Source organism: Macadamia integrifolia, unplaced genomic scaffold (genome assembly GCF_013358625.1).
Source record: "Macadamia integrifolia cultivar HAES 741 unplaced genomic scaffold, SCU_Mint_v3 scaffold512, whole genome shotgun sequence".
Lineage (NCBI taxonomy): Eukaryota > Viridiplantae > Streptophyta > Magnoliopsida > Proteales > Proteaceae > Macadamia > Macadamia integrifolia.
This window is the reverse complement of record NW_024870468.1, coordinates 307,128-331,662: the sequence shown is the minus strand read 5'-3', so window position 1 is coordinate 331,662 and position 24,535 is coordinate 307,128. Positions and strand designations below refer to the sequence as shown.

At 36.3% G+C, this 24,535-nt stretch overlaps 1 protein-coding gene across 1 annotated transcript; it reads left to right on the top strand.

Moving 5' to 3' along the window:
- The first annotated feature begins 1,871 nt into the window (after positions 1–1,871).
- LOC122068984 (cysteine-rich receptor-like protein kinase 10) lies at positions 1,872–18,545 on the top strand. Its single transcript, XM_042632900.1, has 15 exons — positions 1,872–2,442; positions 2,722–2,997; positions 6,827–6,952; positions 7,327–7,448; positions 7,597–7,807; positions 8,161–8,395; positions 8,721–8,871; positions 9,741–10,063; positions 14,611–15,347; positions 15,501–15,626; positions 15,942–16,063; positions 16,215–16,425; positions 16,777–17,011; positions 17,288–17,441; positions 18,525–18,545. The coding sequence occupies exons 1-15, from the start codon at positions 1,872–1,874 to the stop codon at positions 18,543–18,545; spliced, it is 3,621 nt and encodes a 1,206-aa protein (XP_042488834.1).
- The last annotated feature ends 5,990 nt before the right edge of the window (positions 18,546–24,535 follow it).

The following is a 24,535-nucleotide window of genomic DNA, read 5'->3' as shown; positions in this document are numbered from 1 at the left end:
TTATTAGGGTTTTTTAAATCTAGTGAGACTGCATAATATTGTGTAGAGTACTGGTACACAAGCATGGACATACCAAGGATGCACTACCAATACATGGGAGGTATGCAATTGAAATACACTCTAAAATTTGGTATGTTTGATAATTTATTTTGTGATCTCTCCATATGACGGTCTGAATGGATATATCATACATCATTTATCACATGGCAAAATACATGCCTGGTGATGTTTGAAAAAATAATATTCCAATGACAATACTAATTCGCCCAACAAAACATGAAGCTTGCCACTAAAAGAGTGGGACCCACATAAAAATGCTAGCCATGTTGCGACCGATTGTAGTTCCTCGGTAACTTTTGAGTGGTTTATTTGTCACAAATATAATTAAGTGATCACATTTATTCCCTTTGTTTTCATGACACTATGTTCAGAAAGGGAAAAACAAAGAATATAAATCAAATCACTGCTAAGAAAAGTCTAAAAGGTTTAATAAATCACCACTAAGCAACATAAATCAGACGAGATTGAACCACCCACTCACAAAAGTCAAAGATCATCAAATCACTCTCAAAAACATTAGTGGTCCACCACCATGAAATATAAAAAATCGAAGGGGAATGATTCCATTCAACCCTTTATTAGGGCCCGTTTGATAACGTTTCAAAAAATGCGTTTCTGCAGTTTTTATTTTCAAAAACAACAGAAACGGAGTAAAAAACGTTTGATAAAACTGTTCCGTTTCACTTATTTTCAAAAATAGAAATAGAAATTTTTACTTATTTATGGTTCAAGAAACGACCCAGACGAAACAAATTGCTTGTTTCGCCGTTTCTAGAAACAACTTGTGGCCACTCTTTCATTGGTTACTATCGACTTCTAAAAACATGACTTATCAAACACCTTCAATTCCGTTTCTAGAAATAGAAACGGAAATTTATGTTTCTGCCGTTTCTTGAAACAAAAACGATAGAAAAGTAATCAAACGGGCCCTAGGGGTGATTTGATTTATGGAAGTTTCTTGGGTTTAAAAAAAAAAAAAAGAGCAATTATTATCACTCCCCTACACATAGCCTATATTCACTACAACTTTTTACATTATGTTATTTTATTTTTTTATTTTTTTCTGATAGTCTCTTGCTTTTAAATTTTTACGTCTCCTTATCCCTTGTTGTTTTTAAATGCCTATATTACCGCTCCTTTTCACTTGTAACATGTTAATATTTTTTCAAATTGTTTATTACTTTTAGAAAACAGCAAACCGATTATCCATTTTCCCCGTGGCTGGTTGAACTTTTTCTTTATTGGCTCGAACTCAAACTTCCCCCACTAACAAAGTAACCCACCGGTTATCAAAGAATGCATGAATGGTACAATATCTTCTTCATTTTCTAATGATCAATTAGACAGTAATTTCTCTTCCAATCCATAAATCCCCTCCAATAAGGTCAATGAAGCTTCTCCTCATCGGAAAGTGAATGGTGGGGAGGGCAAGAAAGACTTGGACAATACTAACCGTTCTCTAAGCCTTTAAATAAACCTTCTCCACAAATACAGACACAGATGATACATATTTATGCAAATCAGATAGAAATTCCAGCAGCAGCAGCCACCAAGCGATGGAATATTACAGTACTGGATTGCTCTTCCTTTTTTCTTCCAGTCTCCTCTGGTCGTTGAGCCAAAGCATTGCACAACCAATCCTTGTTGCAAACTCCTGCAACGCGACGGTTAATTACACTACTGGCAGCATATACCAAGCCAACCTCCAAATTCTATTCTCTACTCTATCCGTTAATGCTAACAACAGCAACAGTAACGGATTTAACAGCACACCGATTGGTCAGAATTCCGATACTGTCTATGGTCTCTTTATGTGCAGAGGCGATATTACCACAGAAGAATGTGGTCTGTGCATTAAGTTTGCTTGCGGAAATATTACACAATATTGTCCAAATGACGAAGCCGCAATCATATGGTATGATTTATGCATGTTAAGCTACTCAAATCAGAACATCTCCTCGACTCTGCAATATCAACCGTCATGGTATCTGTGGAATGTCAATAAGGCGTCCAACTCAATTCAATCTATGTCAACTTTGGTAGATACAATGAATGGTCTTGCGAAACAGGCTGCCTATAACTCTTCTCTGCGCAAGTATGCAGCTCAGGCTTCATATATTACAGGCAGCTCTGTGCCGATATATGTTCTAGAGCAGTGTACGGATGATCTAACTCAGGCTGATTGTTATAATTGCTTGCTTTATGCTACGGTCTTGGTCCAATATTATAGCGTTGATTCACAGAAAGGTGGGAGAGTTCTCATGCCGAGCTGTAATTTGAGGTTTGAGTACTACTCTTTTTTTGAATCATCAACTGCTGCTCCACCAGCTCTATCATCCCTTGCAAATCCACCAGCTCCATCACCTCCTGCAAATCCATCAGGTATGGCTTTTAGGAGTTCCAGTCAATACTGATTTATGTTCTGTTTTATTTCATTTCCAAGTTTCTTCTATTAGAAGCAAGATAGGAACCACACATCCAACCACCTTTTAAAGAGAACAACTTGATATTGAAGGATCATTTCAGTAGCAAATGAAACAGAAAAATATTAGGATTTCTCAATTTTTAATCATAGTGGCCTTATGAACTAGCTTATGATTCATGTTTTGCCACGATTTTTCATGGAACATGTGAGCTTCTCTTCCTATTTTATTCTTGCAGTTAAATTCTTGGACGATTTGACAATGGGATTTTTGTTTCCCGGAGTATATTCGACCTTCGTTAAGTTTTTGGGAGTTGATGGCAGCCGGCAACAGCCGCTGTACATCATCGATTTTGGAGTTGCACCCAATTCTTGGCCGACTTCGGTTCCACCAGGGTCGAGGGTGTCTTGCACCAACCTGTATTGGCCACACCCCGTTGCAGCGGCTGCCAGGATCGGCCATTATAACCTCCGTTTCGACTTGCAGAACCGCCTCGGTTTTGGTTTGGGAAGAAGTAAGGAAATATTCCTCATCCGATTCCCTCACCAATTACGTGATTGTTTTTAATAAGGGGGAAAAAAAAAAAAAAAAAGGTGTGTCCAGGAGCTGAACCGATTATCGTGCTAATAGATAAACTCTAAGTCTTTTTTTTTTTTTAATGGAATAAGAGTCTATTTTTAGGTTTGGGAATTAAGAATTTAGGATACAACTGTAAAGTAAAGTCAAGCGTTAATTATAAATAAAATAATGGGGATTTTTTTTTCCCACGAAGATTCAAAATTTTATTAAAAGAGGAAAAGATATAATACAAGAGATGAACTCAACTCAAAAAAGACAAAATAGGGTCCGAAGTAACTTGCTTCCCAATACAAGCTTTTTCCATGGAACCTTTGGATTGTGCTTCCTTATTTCATTCTAAGCCGAAGAGGTACTAAATTGCCTTGAAATTGAACCACTTAAAACACATCGATCTTCAATGTTGTATTGTGGAATATGAACAACAGTAGCGTCATTGAAAACATTACTAAGAAACACAGAGTTAACTTCAGGAAATTGCCAAGAAAAATTCCGAATAAAATCAGCCACAATTAGTCTTGAATTTGCCAACATATTCCCATCTAAATGGCACACCTCCTCTAAAGGCTGGTCACCCAACCATTTGTCACTCCAAAAATTTATAGACTTTCCATTTCCCACTATCCATTTTTCTTTGCTATGAATAAAGTCCCATATTTTCTTAATTCCAGGTCAAACAGAAGATGATTTATAGCACTGTTTCAACCTTCCATTACTTAGGAATCTAGCCCTAAAAAAAAAACTCATTGAAGAAGTTCCATTCTTTATATTCCAAACATGTTTACACAGGAAAGCTTTGTTAATGTCTCTAAGCCGACGAATCCCAAGCCCACCTTCCTCCCTAGGAGAGCAAACCGTCTCCCATTTGAACGTACTGCCTTTGAGCTATCTACATCTCCTGTCCATATAAAATTCATCATCCACTTTTTCAATTTAGAAAGAAGCATGAATGACCACCAATGGACCCAAAAACTATGTAAAAGCATACCTACAATGACTGATCTGACAAGTTGCACTCTGCCAGCCATAAATAACAGTTTCCCTTTCAACCCAGACATGCGTTGTTTGACCTTGTCCACCACAGCCATTAGAGACTGCTTCTTGACCCTGCCTTTAAAAATATTCACACCGAGATATTTTGTTGGAAAGCTACATAGTGGGATACCAAGAATATCAGAAATACACTGCTTCCTGTAAGGCGGAATTTTCCCCATGAACAACTTACTCTTTTCCAAATTCACCCTTTCCCCGAGAACTCCTGATATTTAGACAAAAAAGCATTCAGATTCCTAACATAATGCATTGAGGCATTCATGAATATGAATATATCATCAGCAAAGAGGAGATGCACTGGAACTAAAGCCCCTCTAGGACCTTGCAAAGAATTAATTTTTTTTTCCCCGTACACCAGACTACTGATTCCTCTACACAAAACCTCTTTGCAACAACAAAAAAAATGGGGGACACTGGATCCCCTTGGCGCAAGCCTCTCTCAACCCCAAAATGGCCAACAAGGCTCTCATTAACAAGCACTAAGAAGCAAGAAAGGATTTGCTTAATCCAGTTGATCCACTTCTGAGAAAAACCGAACTTATGCATAACCTTAAAAATGAACTCATAGGAAATAGAGTCATAGGCCTTCTGGATGTCAATCTTTATCCCCATACCACCCCCTAGTGGATGAAAACATTAGATTGGCCAACTGTGATGCCAAGCTAATATTGGAATGAATGACTTTCCCACTCTGGAAAAGCTTCTTGCTCATCAGATTTTGAGTTACCACTATCAGCTACACTTTCCAAAATAGGCGTGTCAATCCCTTGATTCAAGGGCAAAACAACCTCAAGCGCACCACCCACCCTCCCCTCAAGACTCTTAGGAGAATCCACTACATTATTGCATGCATCTGGCCTTCCATGATTGGTGGGAGAATCCTCTCTTGCTAAGAAAGGATCAGAACGTACCAAATTTGTCGCATCCTCCCCACCAGTTGGCCGCTCTTGGCTCTCTTCCTCATGGTCACCCAATTCTGCCGCCACTGCCGTTATCTGAATCGTCACCAAAGGCTTAGATTTTCTTCCGATGTGAAGCACGAACCTCGATCGTTCCCCGTATGTCATCACTGTCAGGGTAGGTGACAAAATTAAGTGTCTATAGAATACCCCTCTTTGATTGAGTCCTATGCCAAGACTGAAGGGCAAAGAAAAGATCTCCCTAACTTTTATCACCATGAGCATGTACTATCGCCATCGTGCTCAATGGCCAAATTCTACAGCTCTCTTATCCATGCAGACACCCACCGAATGACCTATTTGTTTGCAATACTCACGTTGCACCAGCCCCTCTTCATACACAATAAACTGTATAGAACTGAAATTATTAGTCAAAACAGACTCCTTCCTCTCTACCTGCACCTCTTCTACCCTTTTACCTCCAATCAGCATCTCTACCAGCACCCGAGCAAAACTTCCCACAGACATGCTTCTCGTCCGCTTTTCTAACGCCACAGGTCTACCAGCTACCTTCGCAATTGTCAGCAGAATTTTTCCATGTCAATACTTATCCACATAAGCTTTGTTGGGATATGCTTCTCGAGAATACTGAAATCTTTCCTCCATCTTTGAAATCGGATCAATTGAGTCCCCACTTTTATTTGCTTTCTCCTCCAAATCATGGACATGTCCACCTCCTTTTCAAACTGGAAAAGTATGAAGCCTTTTCCCATCGGCACCAAAGCAGATCACCCCTTTAAATTCCAAGATTCACTCGCCTCCTTCCTGATATCATCCATTGAAACAAAACAAACCGAAAATTAGTTTTGCCTATCAATGCAAATCGGAATTGTTCCAGCCGTTCCTCGTAAACTTCGTGTGCAATAACGATTCTTGTAACATCCGCAACATGGATAGGCTCTGGCAATTCATCTATGTCAGGCAAACCACCTTCGCCAATGGTAGTGAAGGATTGTCTCCCAACCACACTCACATAGATCGACTTCTACCCTTTGCTTGGGCACCCATCAACCACACTCGCATAGGTCGACTACTACCATCTACTTGCTACCCTCTACTTGGGCAACCATCAACAACATCAATACGAGACTCCAAAGAACGACCCCCACCCTGATCCTGTCCATCTTATTATTACTACCATAGGTATTTTAGAATACCTCTTCGAGGAGGTTTTCCATGTGGTGTGCTAAAGCCAATACCAATACTTGAACCTTGGTTGTTTTACAAGGTAAGTATGGCTCCAACCGTTTCAGCAACCAAGGGTATTGGTTGTGATTATGATTTATAAAGGCGTTTCTAACCAACCTCATAGGTGGCTCATGGTGATATCTACGGACCACAGCAGTGTCTTAGTGATGCACAATTATGTAATGACTCATATTCTTTGGCATGATGCCTTCCTCTTCGTGATTAGTATTACAGGAAATCTGAGCTGAGCTTCCAAATGCCTTGACTAAATGATATTTTATCCACTACAGTACCCCCTCCCCCTCAGTGTTGTATCAGGTTAACAGAACTGATCAGCTGTGATTGTATGAATATGTGCCTAGTTCTGTATCTCCAAAATCTTCGTTAAACTTATTACTTCTGACTTTTAAGACTTTCCACTTGATGTATGCATGTATCCTTGAATCCTTTTGAAATCCACTGCTATAAAGCTACAAAGTTATTTGGAATAGTAATAAATTAACATTCCTCAATGTCAATTTCAAGAACACGAATCATACATGAAAACATACATTTTGCTTTTTGCAGGGAAAGGAAAAATTTCATCAACTATTATCATTATTTCTGTCGTCCTGCCAATAGCAGCAGTTATTCTTGTTTCTGTCCTATATAAACATTTTTTTATGAGGAGGAAGCCAAAGAGTGAAATTGATGGTGAGAATCTATACTTTAAATCCTTCTCTATCTTCAGGTATCCTTGTATCCAAAAATTTTGTATGCAGAAGAAAACATTGATAATAGATTAATTTCATTTTCATTATATTCTTTTGATTGTGGGAGGAATCAAGAGGAGCTGTGTAGGGAAAAACAAACTATTAGGGGAAAATATACATTAATGACCCATTGAAAATCCTTTGGCATAAAAAAATTGCACTCCCTAGAGAATCAGTTTGGCTCAATGGAAAGATAAAGCTTTCACTACCTATGTTCACTGCACAAAATTTTCAGCATGTTTTCATCAAAGAAATTTTATTTGGCAAATATTGATTGATTTTATTTATTTATTTTTTTTTCGGGGGTGCATTAAGGTTTGGCTGAGATTAGCTTGGTGCAATCCTTACAATTCGATTTTGATACAATAAGAGCTGCCACAGCCAATTTCTCTGATTTGAACAAGCTTGGAACGGGTGGATTCGGTCCCGTCTACAAGGTAATGATACTAAACATATGATGCAGGTTTACAACATATTCTTACATGTACAGTTTAAAGTTCCGTTTTGATTTCTTGAAGGTGGTTTTAAATCAGACCATATAAGTACACACTTTTGCTAGTATCCTCTAATAAATATAGCATACAGGGTAAGCTTTTGAATGGAGAAGAAGTTGCTGTGAAGAGGCTTTCTAGAAATTCTGGACAAGGTGAACTAGAATTTAAGAATGAGGTGGTGTTATTGGCCAAGTTGCAGCATAGGAATCTTGTTCGGCTCCTCGGCTTCAGTTTACAAGGAGAAGAAAAGCTCCTAATCTATGAATTCTTACCAAATACAAGCCTCGATCACTTCATATTTGGTTGGAAGACTCTGTCTTGGCTTCTCTTTCAATTGCATGTCTTTCTATTTTTTTAGATTCTTGGCTAAAGAAAAATAGAAAATATTGTCTATTTTTCTGATGCAATGTAGAAACCCATTAAGACGTTTCTTGCTTGAGAAGAGTACCTTTGATTTTACAAACGATAATCAATAAAGAACCTATGTGAGATTTCTATTTCAAAGAAATTTCTGCATACATCACTTAAAGCATAAAACTTAGCTATGTGATCCAGTTAATTCTTTTTGTTTGAAAATTGCATATTAATTGTTACGATAATGATTACTCTTTAATACCTGAATACTGATTTGAACATTTTATGTGTGAACATGTAGATCCAATCAAACGTGCACAATTGGATTGGGAAATACGTCACAAAATTATTAAAGGGATTGCTCGAGGGCTTCTCTATCTTCATGAAGATTCTCGACTTAGGATTATACATCGAGATCTCAAAGCAGGCAATGTTTTGTTAGATAAGGAGATGAACCCAAAAATTTCAGATTTTGGCATGGCAAGGCTTTTTGTAGTCGACCAAGCTCAGAATACCAACAGGGTTGTCGGAACATAGTATGTGAACATTCCATGAACCTATTGATCTTATCTATCATTCTAGAATTTTCTAAATGTCCAAGAAGTAGACAAGACATTCTTCAGTTATTGTAGATGGAGGTGAACAAGACTAGAATAATTTCATCAAAAAAAAAAAAGAACCATATTTTTGAATAGGAATTAAGCATTTTTATATTGCATTTTACTTAGTTTTCTACTTAATATGATAATATAGTTTGTTTGTCCAAATTTTTAAATATATAATTCATTGAATATGAACTGAAAACATAGGGAAAAAAAATCTACGTACTATTATAACTAACTGTGTTGAGATGGAATGCAGTGGATATATGGCTCCAGAGTATGCAAGGCATGGGTTCTTCTCAGTCAAGTCAGATGTCTTTAGTTTTGGTGTTTTACTTTTAGAAATTATGAGCGGTCGGAAGAACAACAGCTTTTATCAATTGGAGCACAATGAGGACCTTCTTAGCTATGTAAGTTCATACTTTAGATCTAATATACTTTCTTTTATAAGCAACTACCACTACTACTATTGCTAGTAGTTGAAGGGAATTCTTGATTTAAACTACCTAGCTGCATTACCCCAACGGTTTGAGCTACCTAATATAAATCACTTACACTTCATCTTTCTTAGGGTAGGACTTCTCAAACAACTCACCTAATGAAACTTTGAAAGAATAAAACTCAAAATAAATAAATAAAAGACATCACGAAGCAACAACTTCTCTTATCAATGATCCACCAAAACTAGGGCTATGTGTGGTATGTACTCTTGAAATAAATTCTAGGTCCAGAGTGCATGCTGAAACCTAGTTCTTCTCTGTCTTTTCACTTCAGATTGCATCCTAAACCCATAATCTATTTCAAGAATACATACCGAACATAGCTGTAAGATATGTCAATCAATATGTAATGTATGAAAAAGAAACACCCATTGCATTAGCTTGAAGGGAGAGGGGATAGAATATAAGGAGGCAAGGAAAGAGTATCAGTAGATGTACAAGTGTCAATGATGAAGTATGATACCCAAGTACCCATAGCTTAGTATGTCTGGGTGTAAAATTAAAATCTACAACAGTTGCACAAATCCCCTTAAAGGTGCAATGGTGTGCATGAGTAAATTCCATTTCGGAAGCTCGTTGTGGTGCCTCTTTAGTTGCCAAACATTTCACCATCGATGGGTTCCAGTTGGAAATATTTCATTATGAGATGAAACTAACTTAAAATTGAACATGATCTGATCGAACCATTGCAATATTGCACAATTCATAAGTACTAAAACCTCTAAGTACATAACGAAAAAACTATGATTTCATATGCATATGTTGATGAATGCTTGCAGATATGGAGAAATTGGAAAGAAGACAGGGCTGTGGAGTTGATAGATACGACTTTGAGAGAAAATTGTTCGATAAGTGAAATGACGCGATGCATTCATGTTGGACTGCTATGTGTTCAAGAAAATGTTGCTGACAGACCCACCATGGCATCAGTTGATCTCATGTTCAATAGCTCATCCATCATCCCCCCAATACCATCATCACCACCTGCCTTTTATGTTTGTAACAGAGGGGAGGAAGACAAATCTATCTCAAAGAATGATTCATGGGTAACAGAGCAAGTTCCATCTACCAATGAGGCATCTATTACTGAGATGCACCCTCGGTGAGATATAGTGGGAGAGTAGTTCATAAAAAGAAAGGATGAAATCACTAGTTATTAGAGCCTGATTGTTTTTAATATAATTATTATATTCAATGGCATGAAATGAGAATATAATTCTTACATATAAATTAGACTTTTGACTCTTAGACATATTGTTTCATATGTATATGATTAGAAATTCTAATATAAACTAGATAGTCAGTACAGAAAAAGTTCTAAACTTTGATTACCTGTAATAAGATCATTGCCTGTGCCCAAACAAAAAATAAAACAGAGTATGCTCTGTAGCCTTCTTCTTGGCAGCATCAAAATATCATGGTTTGCCTTAAATGCAGAAAGAACATTTATGGCAGAAATTGATCTTGCGTCCACGCCAATACTCTCCTGCATCACCCAAATAGAAAACTTTGATGTTGGGCGTCAAAGAGATTGTAGTTATCCCTTATCTTAACGTACTCAAAAAGGCATGAGGAATATGATGATTATAGGGATAGATAATGGTGGTCTCTAATCCTAAGCTACGGTTGACCGCGAAGCTCAGAATATAATTATCTTCTCTTCACTGACAAAGGAGGAGACAAACTTGGGAAACGGTTGTCTAATCTCTGAAATCTATAACAGATCAAGAAAATTTAGCATATGAAGGATGAGCATCAGAATGTCGTGAGGCAAGTCTATCCGAGAAGGATGACGATCAACATCCCCTTATGCTTGTGCTTGTTTGGCACCATCATCATTAAAGATCATATACGCTGCAACTCCTTTGCAATGGTTCTAAGCCTGCTTTTTACAGGAGTGAACTCGAGATTCGATTCAAGAGAAGAAGATTTTCCATTCAGGACCACGAGAAGAAGAAAGAGAGAGGGCCTCACCCTGTTACAGAATAGGGAAGAGTTGTTTTTTTTTTTCGTGAAAGTGTTGCTCTGTTCACTGTTGCGGAATAATATACAATTTGAAAGCAGTAGTTTCTACGAATAGAAAAATAATGGAAACAGCAAAGCTGAAAAGCTACCTAGCTGTGGAGGCCATTGCAAGATTTTCAATTAGATGAGGTAGCATAGTCCAAAGTTTGTTTTCAAAAACCGATTTAATGATGTTAACTATAGATGGAGTAAGTAGAAAGGATCTGGTAAGTGATCTCTATGGAGATATTAGATTTTATTAACACACCTTAATCGCATGAAATATATATTATTATGTGTGGACCTAAGGTATTGTTTCTTTAATGGGGAGGAAACTCCAATTTCCTTATAAGGTTGGTCCCTACCCTCACCCCTATGTATAGTTATCATTCGCTAATGACCAAAAGTAAAAAGGAAAGAGGGTAGACCAGACCAACATTGATCGTGTTGTACAAGAAACATACGAGAAGAGATTTGAGGAGTTGTTATTCGTCAGGCATAGATTCAGGTATGTCTAAAACATGTTTTTGTAGTGTTTATCGTACATGCTCATTGATCTCTATGAATCGTTTTGTATTTGTTTTTTATCAATGGTATCAAAACCTATCATGGTGGATCAATGGGCTGCAATTTTATCAAGTCTCTGTAATATATAATTGTTGCTTCTTTTTTTTTCTAATTAAAGAAGAAAAAAAAATTATGTTCCTTTTCTAAAATGAGAGATGACTATGGATTCAAATTCTCTTATGTTACTCGCCATCTGATCAGTAATTTAATTAAAAAAAAAAACCTTCGTCTTGATTTATTGGGTTCAAAGCCACTTGTTAAATTGCCGAGAACCAACATCCCAATTTTTTTTTTTTTTTTTTTAAACCTGTATTTTGGTGATTCAATACATGTCTCGGTCCTTTCCGATGTTTTACATAAGGTTCTTTTGATTGCCTGGATTTTACCATTCTTTGAAGGAATGTTTTGGGATCGAATAAAGATCCACGAATCCTTGCTAGTGGCGATTGAACCTACATTCATCTAATCTGGCACTAGTTTGATTTTCTAGTAATCAGAGATCAATATTATTGTTGCCAATGACCCTTTGCCAAATAGGTGGATGACGATGCAACCAGCGTCTGCCGCTGCAAAGTCGTATTCTCGATGGCAGGCTTCTAATTTTTTTTTTCCATTGACGGTCTGGTGGTTTTCAAAACCACTACAAAAGAAAGTCATGATTACCTTTAAAGGTAATGATGAATGTTAAAAAAAAAATATATATATATATATATATATATTAGTTTTACTGACTCTATTTCTCTTTTGGAGAAACCGTACAATTTTATTTTTCATTTTTTTTTATTGATTTCAATTGGCAAGCATTACGTACGTCTTTTTAATAAATAAATAAATAACGAAGGAAAAATTCAGCATTATGTACATCTTTTCAAGGTGGGGTCCTAAGGTTTAACTGGTTGGTTCATAATAGAACCATTAAATCATAATTATTTATGGTTTTACTTCTTGAGTCATTAGCATATTATATGATTTTATTATTTGATATTATTTCTTGTATCATTTTTTTTTTCAGTCACAATAGGGAATCATTTTGTAACTATATATATATATATATATATATATTTTAAACCATTACTTGACAGAAAACTGGTGCAAGGTATTATTAGCTCCCAAAAATCTTTTGATCCTTGTATTTGAAATGAGTTTTTTGAGTGTCTTTTGTCTGTACACGAGTCTCTCTAGGATGGGATACCTTTAAAATTAGTAGACTGATCATACAAGGGAGCATTTCATTCTCTTGACAGGATTGTTCTAAACTCATTATCATGAGTGTTGAATGGCAATACAATAGAATTATTTTATTTTATTTATAACAATAGATGTGTTGCTTGAATTTTTTTTTATGCTGGCCATGGATTTATTATGGTGGACCATGACATAACTTCAATGTGGTAAGGACCTGCAAATTGTTGTGAAATAGAACTGTTTGTTGTTAAATTCGATTGTGAGACTTGATTTCTGTTATATTTGAGTGCTTAAGATAAAGTAAATTTCTCACATACTGTGCACTATTTTACATAAGAAAAGAATGACTTGGCTGAGATGATCGTGACTCATGTTAATCAGTAAAATTTAAAATTTAGAATCCTTCAATTGGTCAAAGCCCCTATGAAAGCTAACCACACAACATGATATTTTGACATTGTTATAGGGGGTGGCAATTTTTTTAATACAACCTACCAGACTGCCACATAATCTGTTTCATGACGTGTGATAATTGGTTGAAACCTGAAATCAAAATTTTCCTGATCAAACAAAATCTAATCTATAATTTTTTGTTAAAGAAACCACAACCCACACTAAGTTATGCTGGTATGATTTCTGACATGTTGTCAACGCCTCTCCCACTTGATTGGCCACATAGAGAGCTTACTAGTCTGAGTCATGAGCTAATTCAATGTATTTTGATTATGAATTTTCAATAATGGATGATAGGTGGATCCCATTTTGGTTCCTTGAATGGAAACAATGAGTTAAATTCAAATATTTTATTGGTTGATATTGGATCGGTTGCATATTATAATGATCCTTAAAGGTTTCTTTCATGGTGTTGCAAGATATATTTGGTTACAAAGTTCATGTTACAAGGAAGTGTTTCCATTTTTAAGAATTCACTAAAATGGGTGACCAAAAGCAAAAGGGAAAGAGGATAAACCTGATCAACATTGATCGTGTTGTACAAGGAGCATACGAAAAGAGATTTGAGGAGTTGTTATTCTTCAGCCATGGATTTAGGTATGGCTAAAACATGTTTAGTATTTATCGTGCATACTCATCAATCTCCATGAATCGTTTTCGCATTTATTTTCTATTAACCACGAGATTAGGTAGCGTTCTTATTTTTATTAAAAAAAAAACACACACACAAAACACAAAACAGAATTACATTTGTTTGCCCGACCCACTCGGGTTGTCCGTGTGAATGCTCTTTGCATTGGACGATTTAAGACCATAAACACCTAGGAGTGTCAATTTCAATCCGGCTCCATTATAATCGATTTTTCTTAGTGCAAAGCACACCACTTTCGACTTTTCTGAGTGGATGGTTGAATCATTCTTTTAATTTAAAATGCATGCTACGTTTTTAACATTCACCCTTTGATTTTTCTGAGTGGTGGCTTGACTGGGGGAGTTGTGGAACAATGGAGAATTAATATTCTTGGAGATTCTTTTGGATGACAAGGAATCAACAATTCATTTCTTCTCTCTGTCTTACAACCTATATCTTCCATTCCCTTATTTATTTCTTCATTTTCTAATGATCAATTAGTCATTTTCCTTTCAATAATAAGGTCAATGGTTTCGTCCTCAAGACTGGCAGACGATTTCCTGGAATACGCAACTAAAATCTTCCACAAGACGTCTGAAAGACTAATTCCTCATTGGAAAATGAATAGTGGGGGAGGGAAAGACTTCAACAATATTAACCAATTTCGAAGTACTTAATGAAACCTTCACAAATGCAGACAGAGATGATACATATCTATACAAATCAGAGAGAAATTACAGCAGCAGCAGCAGCAGCAGGCACCAAGTAATGGATTACAGTACTGGATTGCTCTTCCTTTTTTCTTCCAGTATGCTCTGGTCGTTGAGCCAAAGCATTGCACAACCAATCTTTGTTACAAACTCCTGCGACTCGACGGTTAATTACACTATTGGCAGCACATACCAAGCCAACCTCCAAATTCTATTCTCTACTTTATCCGTTAATGCTAACAACATTAACAGTAACGGATTTAACAGTACAGCAATTGGTCAGAATTCCGATACTGTCTATGGTCTCTTTATGTGCAGAGGCGATATTACCACAGAAGAATGTGGTCTGTGCATTGAGTTTGCTTGCGGAAATATTACACAATATTGTCCGAATGACGAAGCCGCAATTATATGGTATGATTTATGCATGTTACGCTACTCAAATCAGAACATCTCCTCGACTCTGCAATATCAACCGTTATGGTATCTGTGGAATCTCAATAAGGCGTCCAACTCAATTCAATCTATATCGACTTTGGTAGATACAATGAATGGTCTTGCGAAACAGGCTGCCTATAACTCTTCTCCGCGCAAGTATGCAGCTCAGGCTCCATATATTACAGGCAGCTCTGTGCCGATATATGTTCTAGAGCAGTGTACTGATGATCTAACTCAGGCTGATTGTTATAATTGCTTACTTGATGCTACGGTCTTTGTCCAAAATTCTAGCGTTGATTCACAGAAAGGTGGGAGAGTTCTCATGCCGAGCTGTAATTTGAGGTTTGAGTACCACTCTTTCTTTGAATCATCAACTGCTGCTCCAGCGAATCCATCAGGTATGGCTTTTAGGAGTTCTAATCAATACTGATTGACCTTTTGCTTTATTTATTACTTCTAAGTTTCTGCTATTAGAAGCAAGATAGAAACCATACACACCTACTTTCAAGAACATGAATCATACAAGAAAATATACATTTTGGTTTTTGCAGGGAAAGGAAAAAATACATCAACTATTGTCATTATTTCTGTCATCTTTCCAATAGGGGCTGTTATACTTGTTTCTGTCCTATGTATACGTTTTTTTATGAGGAGGAAGCCAAAGAGTGAAATTGATGGTGAGAAACTATGCTTTACATCCTTCTCTATCTTCTACATTTTATTTAGGTATCCATGTATCCAAAAATTTTGTGTGCAGAAAAAACATTGATAATGGATTAATTTCATTATATTCTTTTGATTGCGGGAGGAATCAAGAAGAGCTGTGTAGGGAAAAACAAATTATTAGGGGAAAACGTACATTAATGACCCATACAAAACGTTTATTATATTCTTTTGATTGGCAGCATGTCTTCATCAAAGAACTTGTATTTAAAAAATATTGATCAATTTTGTTTAATTTTTTTTTTTTGGTGGGTGGGGGGTGCATTAAGGTTTGGCTGAGATTAGCATGGTGCAATCCTTACAATTTGACTTTGATACAATAAAAGCTGCCACAGCCAACTTCTCTGATTTGAACAAGATTGGAATAGGTGGATTCGGTCCCGTCTACAAGGTAATGATACAAAACTCTGATGCAAGTATACAATATATTCTTAAATATACAATTTAAAGTTACATTTTGATTTCTTAAAGGTGGTTTTAAATCAGTTCATATAAGTACACAATTTTCCTAGTATCTTCTCATATAGATAGCATACATACAGGGTAAGCTTTTGAATGGAGAAGAAGTTGCTGTGAAGAGGCTTTCTAGAGATTCTGGACAAGGTGAACTAGAATTTAAGAATGAGGTGGTGTTAGTGGCCAAGTTGCAGCACAAGAATCTTGTACGGCTCCTCGGCTTCAGCATACAAGGAGAGGAAAAACTCCTGATCTATGAATTCTTGCCAAATACAAGCCTCGATCACTTCATATTTGGTTAAAAGACTCTATCTTCGATTCTTTTTCAATGGCATGTACTTTTATTTTTGAGATTCTTGGCTAGAGAAAAATAGAAAATATTGTCTATTTTCTTGATGCAATGTAGAAATCCATTAAGAAGTCGATGGTTGGAGAAGAGTACATTTGATTTTATAGGCAATAATCAATAGAGAACATATGAGATCTCTATTTCAAAGACATTTATGCATCCTTTATTTCAAGCATAAAACTTAGCTATGAGATCTACTTAATTACTTTTATTTGGAAATTGCATATGGAATTGCTATGATGATGATTACTAACTAATACCTAAATCCTAATTTGAACATTTTATGTGTGAACATGTAGATCCAATCAAACGTGCACAATTGGACTGGGAAATGCGTCACAAAATTATAAGAGGGATTGCTCGAGGGCTTCTCTATCTTCATGAAGGTTCTCGACTTAGGATTATACACCGAGATCTCAAAGCAAGCAATGTTTTGTTAGACAAGGAGATGAACCCAAAAATTTCAGATTTTGGCACGGCAAGGCTTTTTGTAGTCGACCAAGCTCAGAATACCAACAGAATTGTCGGAACATAGTATGTGAACATTCCATGAACATATTGATCTTATCTATCGTTCTAGAATTTTCTAAATATCCTAGAAATAGACAAAACATTCTTCAGTTATTCTAGATGCAGGTGAAAAAGACTAAATGAATTCCATCAAAAAAAAAAAAAAAAAACCCTACTAAAAGAACCAGATTTTTGAATAGGCATTAAGCTTTGTTACATTGCATTTTACTTAGTTTTCTAGTTAATTTAGTTTGTTTGTTAACAAATCTACCAACTAACTGTGTTGAGATGGAAATGCAGTGGATATATGGCTCCAGAGTATGCAAGGCATGGGTTCTTCTCAGTCAAGTCTGATGTCTTTAGTTTTGGTGTCTTGCTTTTAGAAATTGTGAGCGGTCGGAAGAACAACAGCGCTTTTTATCAATTGGAGCACAATGAAGACCTTCTTAGCTATGTAAGTTCACACTTTAGATCTAATATACTTTCTTTTATAAGCGACTATCACTACTACCATTGCTGGTAGTAGAAGGGAGTTCTTGATTTAACCTACCTAGCTGCATTATCCCAACGGTTTGGGCTACCTAATGTAAATCACTTCCACTTCATCTTTCTTAGGGTAGGACATCTCAAATAACTCACCTAATGAAACTTTGAAAGAATAAAACTCAAAATAAATAAATAAAAAACGTCACGACGCAACAACTTCTCTTGTCAATGATCCACAAAAACTAGGGCTTTGTTTGGTACGTACTCTTGAAATAAATTCTAGGTTAGGAGTGCATTCTGAAACCCAGTTCTTCTCTATCTTTTTACTTCAGAATGCATCCTAAACCCAGAATCTATTTCGAGAATACATACCTAACATAGCTGTAAGTTTATGGATCAATTTGTAATGTATGGAAAAACAAACACCCATTGCATTAGCTAGAAGGGAGAGGGGATAGAATACATGGGGGGCAAGGAAAGAGTTTCACTAAAGGGCGTTGAAAGAAACCTAGAGTTGTCAAGATCATTTCCTACAGCATTAGTAACAGTGATCAATTCGGCAATGTAGGAAATTGAAGATGTACAAGTGTCAATGAGGAAGAATGATACCCAATTAAGTACCCACATCTTAGTATGTCTGGGTGTAAAAGAAAAATCTACAACAGTTTGCACAAATCCCCTTCAAGGTGCAATGGTGTACATGAGTAAATCCCATTTTGGAAGCACGTTGTGGTGCCTCTGTAGTTGCCAAACATTCACCATCAATGGATTCCAGTTGGAAATATTCCATTATGAGATGAAACTAACTTAACCTTGAACATGATCTGATCGAACCATTCAATGTTGCATAATTCGTAAGTGCTAAGTGCATAATGAAAAACTTGGGAAACGGTTGTCTAATCTCTAAAATCTAAGGGCGTGTTTGATTCCTTGAGTCTTTGGAGGGAGTATATTTTAAGAATGTCACTCCATAAAACAAGGTTCTCTGGAGTTGCATTCTTGAAAAAATAACTGTTTGGTTACTTTGGATTCTGTCTGCTGATTTTCTTAGAATAATTGTTTGTTACCATGATTATGTTTGTGGGAAACACCTAGAATCACCATGAATAACTATTTGGTTGCCCTTAAAATGTAATTCTTATCCCACTTTTATACACAACTATGCAATGTTATTGTTTTGTAACCATACACTTATTTCTAATACTTTCTATAGTTTTATATCAGGAATTAATTTTGCTAACCCTTAGAGGAAAAAATCCTTATATTTTTTTCTTATTATTAAATGAAAAAAAAAATACCACATAGCTAAATTACCCAGCACCGTCTGTGTTGAAAAAAAAAAGTCCATATTACTTGGTCTTTACACATACATATGTAGCTTAAGTACAAGAAGTCCATAATACGTAATTAAAAAACCTAGCTTAAAGTACATCTTCCAATGTACTACATTACTAGAAAATTTTATTTACGAATGCGAAGATTTTTTACTGCATCAAGTACGTCTTCCAATGTACTCGTAACTATCCTACTTTGTTCTTCGGATGCCTCAATTCTCCCTCTTAAATATCCCTGTAGATAATCTGTGGATGTAGGAGGTGTCATTGTAGCTTGACACACGCCCGTAGCTAGGGGTGTCAACCGGTCGGGCCGGTTCGGTTTCGGTCGGGCTTAATTGGGCTTGAAGACTTTCAAAGGCTATACCGTGTCCGCCCATTTAACTAATCGGGCTTAGTTTTTTAGGGCATGATACACTTTATATTCGGTCGGTCGGTCTCAGGCTATAATCGGGCTACCTTAATCGGGCTTTAGTCGGGCCTTAACCGCGCTACGGGCATGTTTAATGTTAAACGGGTTTTAACCGGTTTTTAAATGGGCCCTCTTTAAAATGTGCTATAATATTCCGGCCCACTCATGCAAGCCCAAAAAAATGACAATAAATCAATAAATGATACTAAATATAACCATTATTTAAAATGTGAACATGTCTTTACTTTTTACTTTTTATTCTTTAATTTGGGAGGTAAAATAGGTATTTTACAATCATTAAAGGGTCGGGCCAAGTCGGTGCACAATAGGCCGGTCTCGGTCGGGCATTAGTCGGTCGGTCTCGGTCGGGCGCCCGACGGTCCAGGTAGCAAAACCGAGACCGACCATTTATAAACGGGCCGGGCTCAAGCCCGACACGTTTAATAAATGGTCCGGGTGGGGCCGGTCTATAAACGGTCGGTCCCGGTCGATTTAGTCGGGTCGGGCCACTAATTGACACCCCTACCCGTAGCCCTCCTGAATGGTTCAATGAAGAAGATTCTTCATCCTCAATCAACTCAAACTTTTCACATCCTTGATTTTTAAACTAAATCAATTGATCACAATACAAACATTAGATATTTAAATCTATTTAATGTCTAAACAAAAGGAATTTAATTAATCTATATAAATAGTTTATATGATAATTATACCGAGGTGGAAAGTGGGCAACACCAGAAGTCCCTTCCTTTATTTGGTCCATTATTACATCTTTGAACTTTGCACTATCCAGCTCCACATTCACACATCTTGTAGTGGTCCACCCACATAAAGAAAGATGTGTGGGAGCGACATTTATAGAATTTTCTTCCCGGATGATGAACAGTATGTGATGTAAGAGTAATGCATTCGGCACCACAAGCATCACATGTAGAAAAATTTTTCATCTAAAAATAAATAAATTGATCTTTAGATAATATGCTATAATTCATTTCATACAACAGTTCATAAACTTGTGTAATCAATTTGTTCCATAACTATATGTAGTTATAAAAAACAAAAAAATAACAACACATCCACATGAATCTACACTATATGAACCTACTATCAATTAGCATGTCAACATGTGTATTCAATTAGTTTCAGAACTATATGTAGTTAGAAAAAAAAAAAAAACACACACACACACACACACACACAAAAACCATATAATAAAAAATAGAATGATACATCCACTTGGACTTGTTATCAATTATCATGTCAACATGTGTACTCAATTCGTTCCAGAACTATAAGTAGTTATTAAAAAAAAAAAAAAAAAAAGCACATACACACACAAAAACCATAGAAATTAAAAAGAGAACGATACATCCATATAAATCTGCCATATATGAACCTGCTATCAATCATCATATCAACCTGTGTAGTACGTAGTCAATAAATACGTAATTGAAATGAAAACTAATATCATATGAAATACAACCCATTCATAACATAAACCATTTAAAGATCATAGTCCAAGAGGATAAAAAAGTGTAGCCTTAAAAGTCCCAACTCACAACTACTACTAGATAAAGAAAAATATAACGTAGAAGAAAAGATAGTTCAGTTTTCAAAGAGCATCAGTTTTAAGTCTAACAGTTAAACAAACATCCATCAGACATTAGTGGCCTTCTCATCCTCCATCAACAACTCTAACACTTGTGGCTTATCTTCATCCATCGCTTTCAAGAACAGATTGCATAGTTCTCGATCTTTCATGAAGAATTTTTTGGCACACCATTTCTTGTTAAAATCAATAGTTGGGAGCGCATCAATTGCATCAGAAAGTCTATCTATGAGGTCATCAGTAGACTCAGTGGTGACTAGCCGACCAAGGTGAGAAGTTGTTGTCTTCAAAGGGCTTGATATCTTATCAGCCCCTCCTTTCTTTCTCTTCTCTCTGCCATTGCCACTGGCACTAGGACAAGATGATCTAGGCTGACCTCGAATAGGAGTAGAACGTTCTGTACGTACTAAAGATACACTTTCCTTTGTCTGAAACTCTCCATCACTAGCGAAAGAAAGGTTCTCTAGACCATCAAGATTGACTCTGTAATCATTCTGTCAATCATTTACAGCCTCTGATGGATATGATGAGTCATTGCTCCTAACTATCTCATTGGTCAATCATATACCCACTTGAATATGTATTAGTAGAACTATATGTTCTTTCCAATACCTTTGCTCTTTCTTCTGCAAAATTTTTAAAGAAAATTATATCAATAGAATTGATTGAGGAAAATGAATACAAATGGATGGTTATAAGATATTCATAAAAGTGGAAAAGAACCTTAAAGTCATTCCAAAAATGATGAGGGGCATCAAAGCTCATCTCTATTGAATTCCAGCCCATGCCACTATTCTTCTGGAGGTCACTCAATGCTCTTAACATTTGCTTTCATATTCGATAATGATTGTGGACTTATTCTCAATCATAGGTCATATCAAATCTATCTTGTATGCATTTGACAATAGATTGTCACTGATCTTTCCAAAGGCCATTATTACCAGTCTTTTCCTTTTGATGGTAATCTAATAAATATTGAATTAGAAATTGTGATACATCATTTGGCCATGAACAATTTTGTCCTCTCTTTGACTGGGATTGGTTTTCTGATGTCATATCCTCTATTTTATTACCAAAAGAAAATATCAACAATCGTAAAATTACACATAATAAGTAATTTGGTAATCCAAAATGTTATAACATAAACATAAATACATCACATGTTAATACTAAGTAAACACATTCACACATCACATGTTAATACTAAGTAAAGATAATGACACATCAATAGGTATGTAAACATTACCATTCGCAAATATGTTCCAAAAAAATTTAGGACTGGACAAACCCCAGCCTCAATACGTATAATTGTACGGCAACCTCAAGCATACGAAGATGAACAATAGTCTAATACAAAACATAGCAAAATATATTAGAAATCATATGGTTCATCATCTAAATCTCCTACAATCCAATCATCCCACATTCTGTCCACTATATTTTCTCGAAACTGTTCCCAATCAACATTCATAGGATCATGCAATACTTCATATGCACCATCATACACATCAGTGTTATCATCAAGGTCTTCTTCAACACTAAAATTCGCTTCGTTGGCTTGCTCCTCTTCAAACCACTGCTCTTCCTCTACAAAAGTATGTCTATTGAGTATGTGGTTATGTATGAGAAAACATGCTTGCACTATAGTGGTCTGAGTCTTGTAAGGGTATTCTGGCTAATTTTTCATAATCTTGAAACCTGATTTCAACAAGGTGAATGACCATTCAATCACATTTCGTAATTGAGAATGTCGTAAATTAAACAATTCCTTCTTATCCATTGGAGATTGGTTATAGTTCCACCACTCTTTCAAATGATAACAAACATTACGGTAAGGTCTTTTGAACCCCCGCTAGTTCGCAAACCCAGCATCAACGAGATAGTATTAACCTGGAGGTACAATAAGCTTTGCCTCACCATCCCTATGGAGAGCATCATCTAATATTCTTGAATCTGATGCAGAGCCCTCCAAGTCAGATAATGTATAAGTGTAATTCATGTCAAAGTCACATGCAGCTAGGATATTTTGAGAAATATTCTCCTTCCTATCTCGAAATGTCCTATGTTGGGAGGTAGGTACCCATACAGGGACATGTGACCCATCAGTAGCTCCTATGCAATCCTTAAAGTATGGGAAGTACCTTCCAACATTATCTTCTATGCGATTATAAATGTTGGTACTTGGCGGGAGGAGCAATGTGGGTACAATTGCATGACTGCACCCAATGCAAGGTTAAAGTGCTTGCTAATAGTCTGACCAAAATGACATGGTAAGTGTCGAACCACACGATTCTTAGCGTTATGGGTGAGTGTGTGTAAGAATATTACCATTTGTTCATCCACTCTTAAATATTTGCTATCTTGCAGGAGATCCCTCTCTCTCACCATATGGCATAATGAAAAAAATGCCCTCCAACTCATTCTAATTTGATCCCTGCATATTTTGTCAGAAACACCAATTATTCTCTCCGTCTCAGCACTACCACACAGTACCTCATTGTGATAACTTTCCTTAGTGATATACAGCTTCCTATATTGCTCCGCTCCTATAGCAGCAGCGGTAGCAGCGGCCGCTAACATAATGATTTTTTTGCACTTTTGATATGTTGTGTCATTCTCACGATTGGATGCCATTTTGGCGAGATTCTATATTAAATTTTAAACAAAACCACTTATCAGTATCCTTCATTCTACATTTCATGCAAAAAGGATTGTTGCTAAGATCAAGATCAAAACTACAAATTGAAATGAAGAGAGGAGGCCAGTCAAATTAGGAAATGAACTACCCTATGATAATAATTTAAGCATGAACAAAACAATGAAACTCATAAATCGATTTGTCTTTTAAAGTTTAGTAACCCAAAACCCAGTCGTACTTGTAGTAAGATTATAACAATCAAGCAACATAACCTGATTTTAAAAACAAAATATGAACTCTGTGTGTGTGTGTGTGTGTGTGTGTGTGTGTGTGAGAGAGAGAGAGAGAGAGAGAGAGAGAGAGAGACCTAACTCCATTCTTTACATGTTCTTTTTGTGTAACAAACATGAATTCCTCCAAAAAGGTTAGCTTTGCCATCATATAATATAAGGCTCAGGCACATCTGTCCCCTAGCAAATTTATATAATGTCCACTTACTTGCATTCGAGGCTGGGTGCTTGTATTTATGTGACATTCCTTAGTTCAATAAAGAACTATACTGTTCTGTTGGGTTGGATCGGGTTGGTTGATGGGTATGTGTGTGGCCACTGGCAGATTGAGGTAGAGACTAGAGAGGTCTTTCAAAGTTTCAATTCAATTATAAGGAACGCTTAAGCAGATAGCCTCGTGCTATGGGTCTTTCTTGTGTCTCCTTTGTGATCATTTGGAATCAAAACACCTCACCTCGGTAAGATTATACGAAACTTTATCTCAGGACTTCGGATTGTTGACACCATTTCGAAGCCGTTGAGAATGTATTGTGACAATGTTGCTGCCGTATATTACTCCAAGAATGATAAGCATTTAAGTAGAGCGAAGCATATTGGAGTAAAATACAATTTTGTGAAGGAATCAGTTCAGAAACAAGAAGTGTCTATTACACACATCAAGACAAGTTTGATGATTGCTGATCCTATGACCAAGGCATTAGCACCTAAACACTTTAAAGATCTTGTAATGGACATGGGTTTATGTAAAGTTTGATGTAATGGTCATATTATGTTAGACA

Excerpts from the sequence above, each read along its gene's own strand:
- LOC122068984 (XM_042632900.1), top strand. The coding sequence starts at position 1,872 with ATGTGCAGAGGCGATATTACCACAGAAGAATGTGGTCTGTGCATTAAG. Across the intron at positions 7,449-7,596 it reads GATTCGGTCCCGTCTACAAG|GGTAAGCTTTTGAATGGAGA; the intron begins GTAATGATACTA and ends TATAGCATACAG. Across the intron at positions 17,012-17,287 it reads AACAGAATTGTCGGAACATA|TGGATATATGGCTCCAGAGT; the intron begins GTATGTGAACAT and ends ATGGAAATGCAG.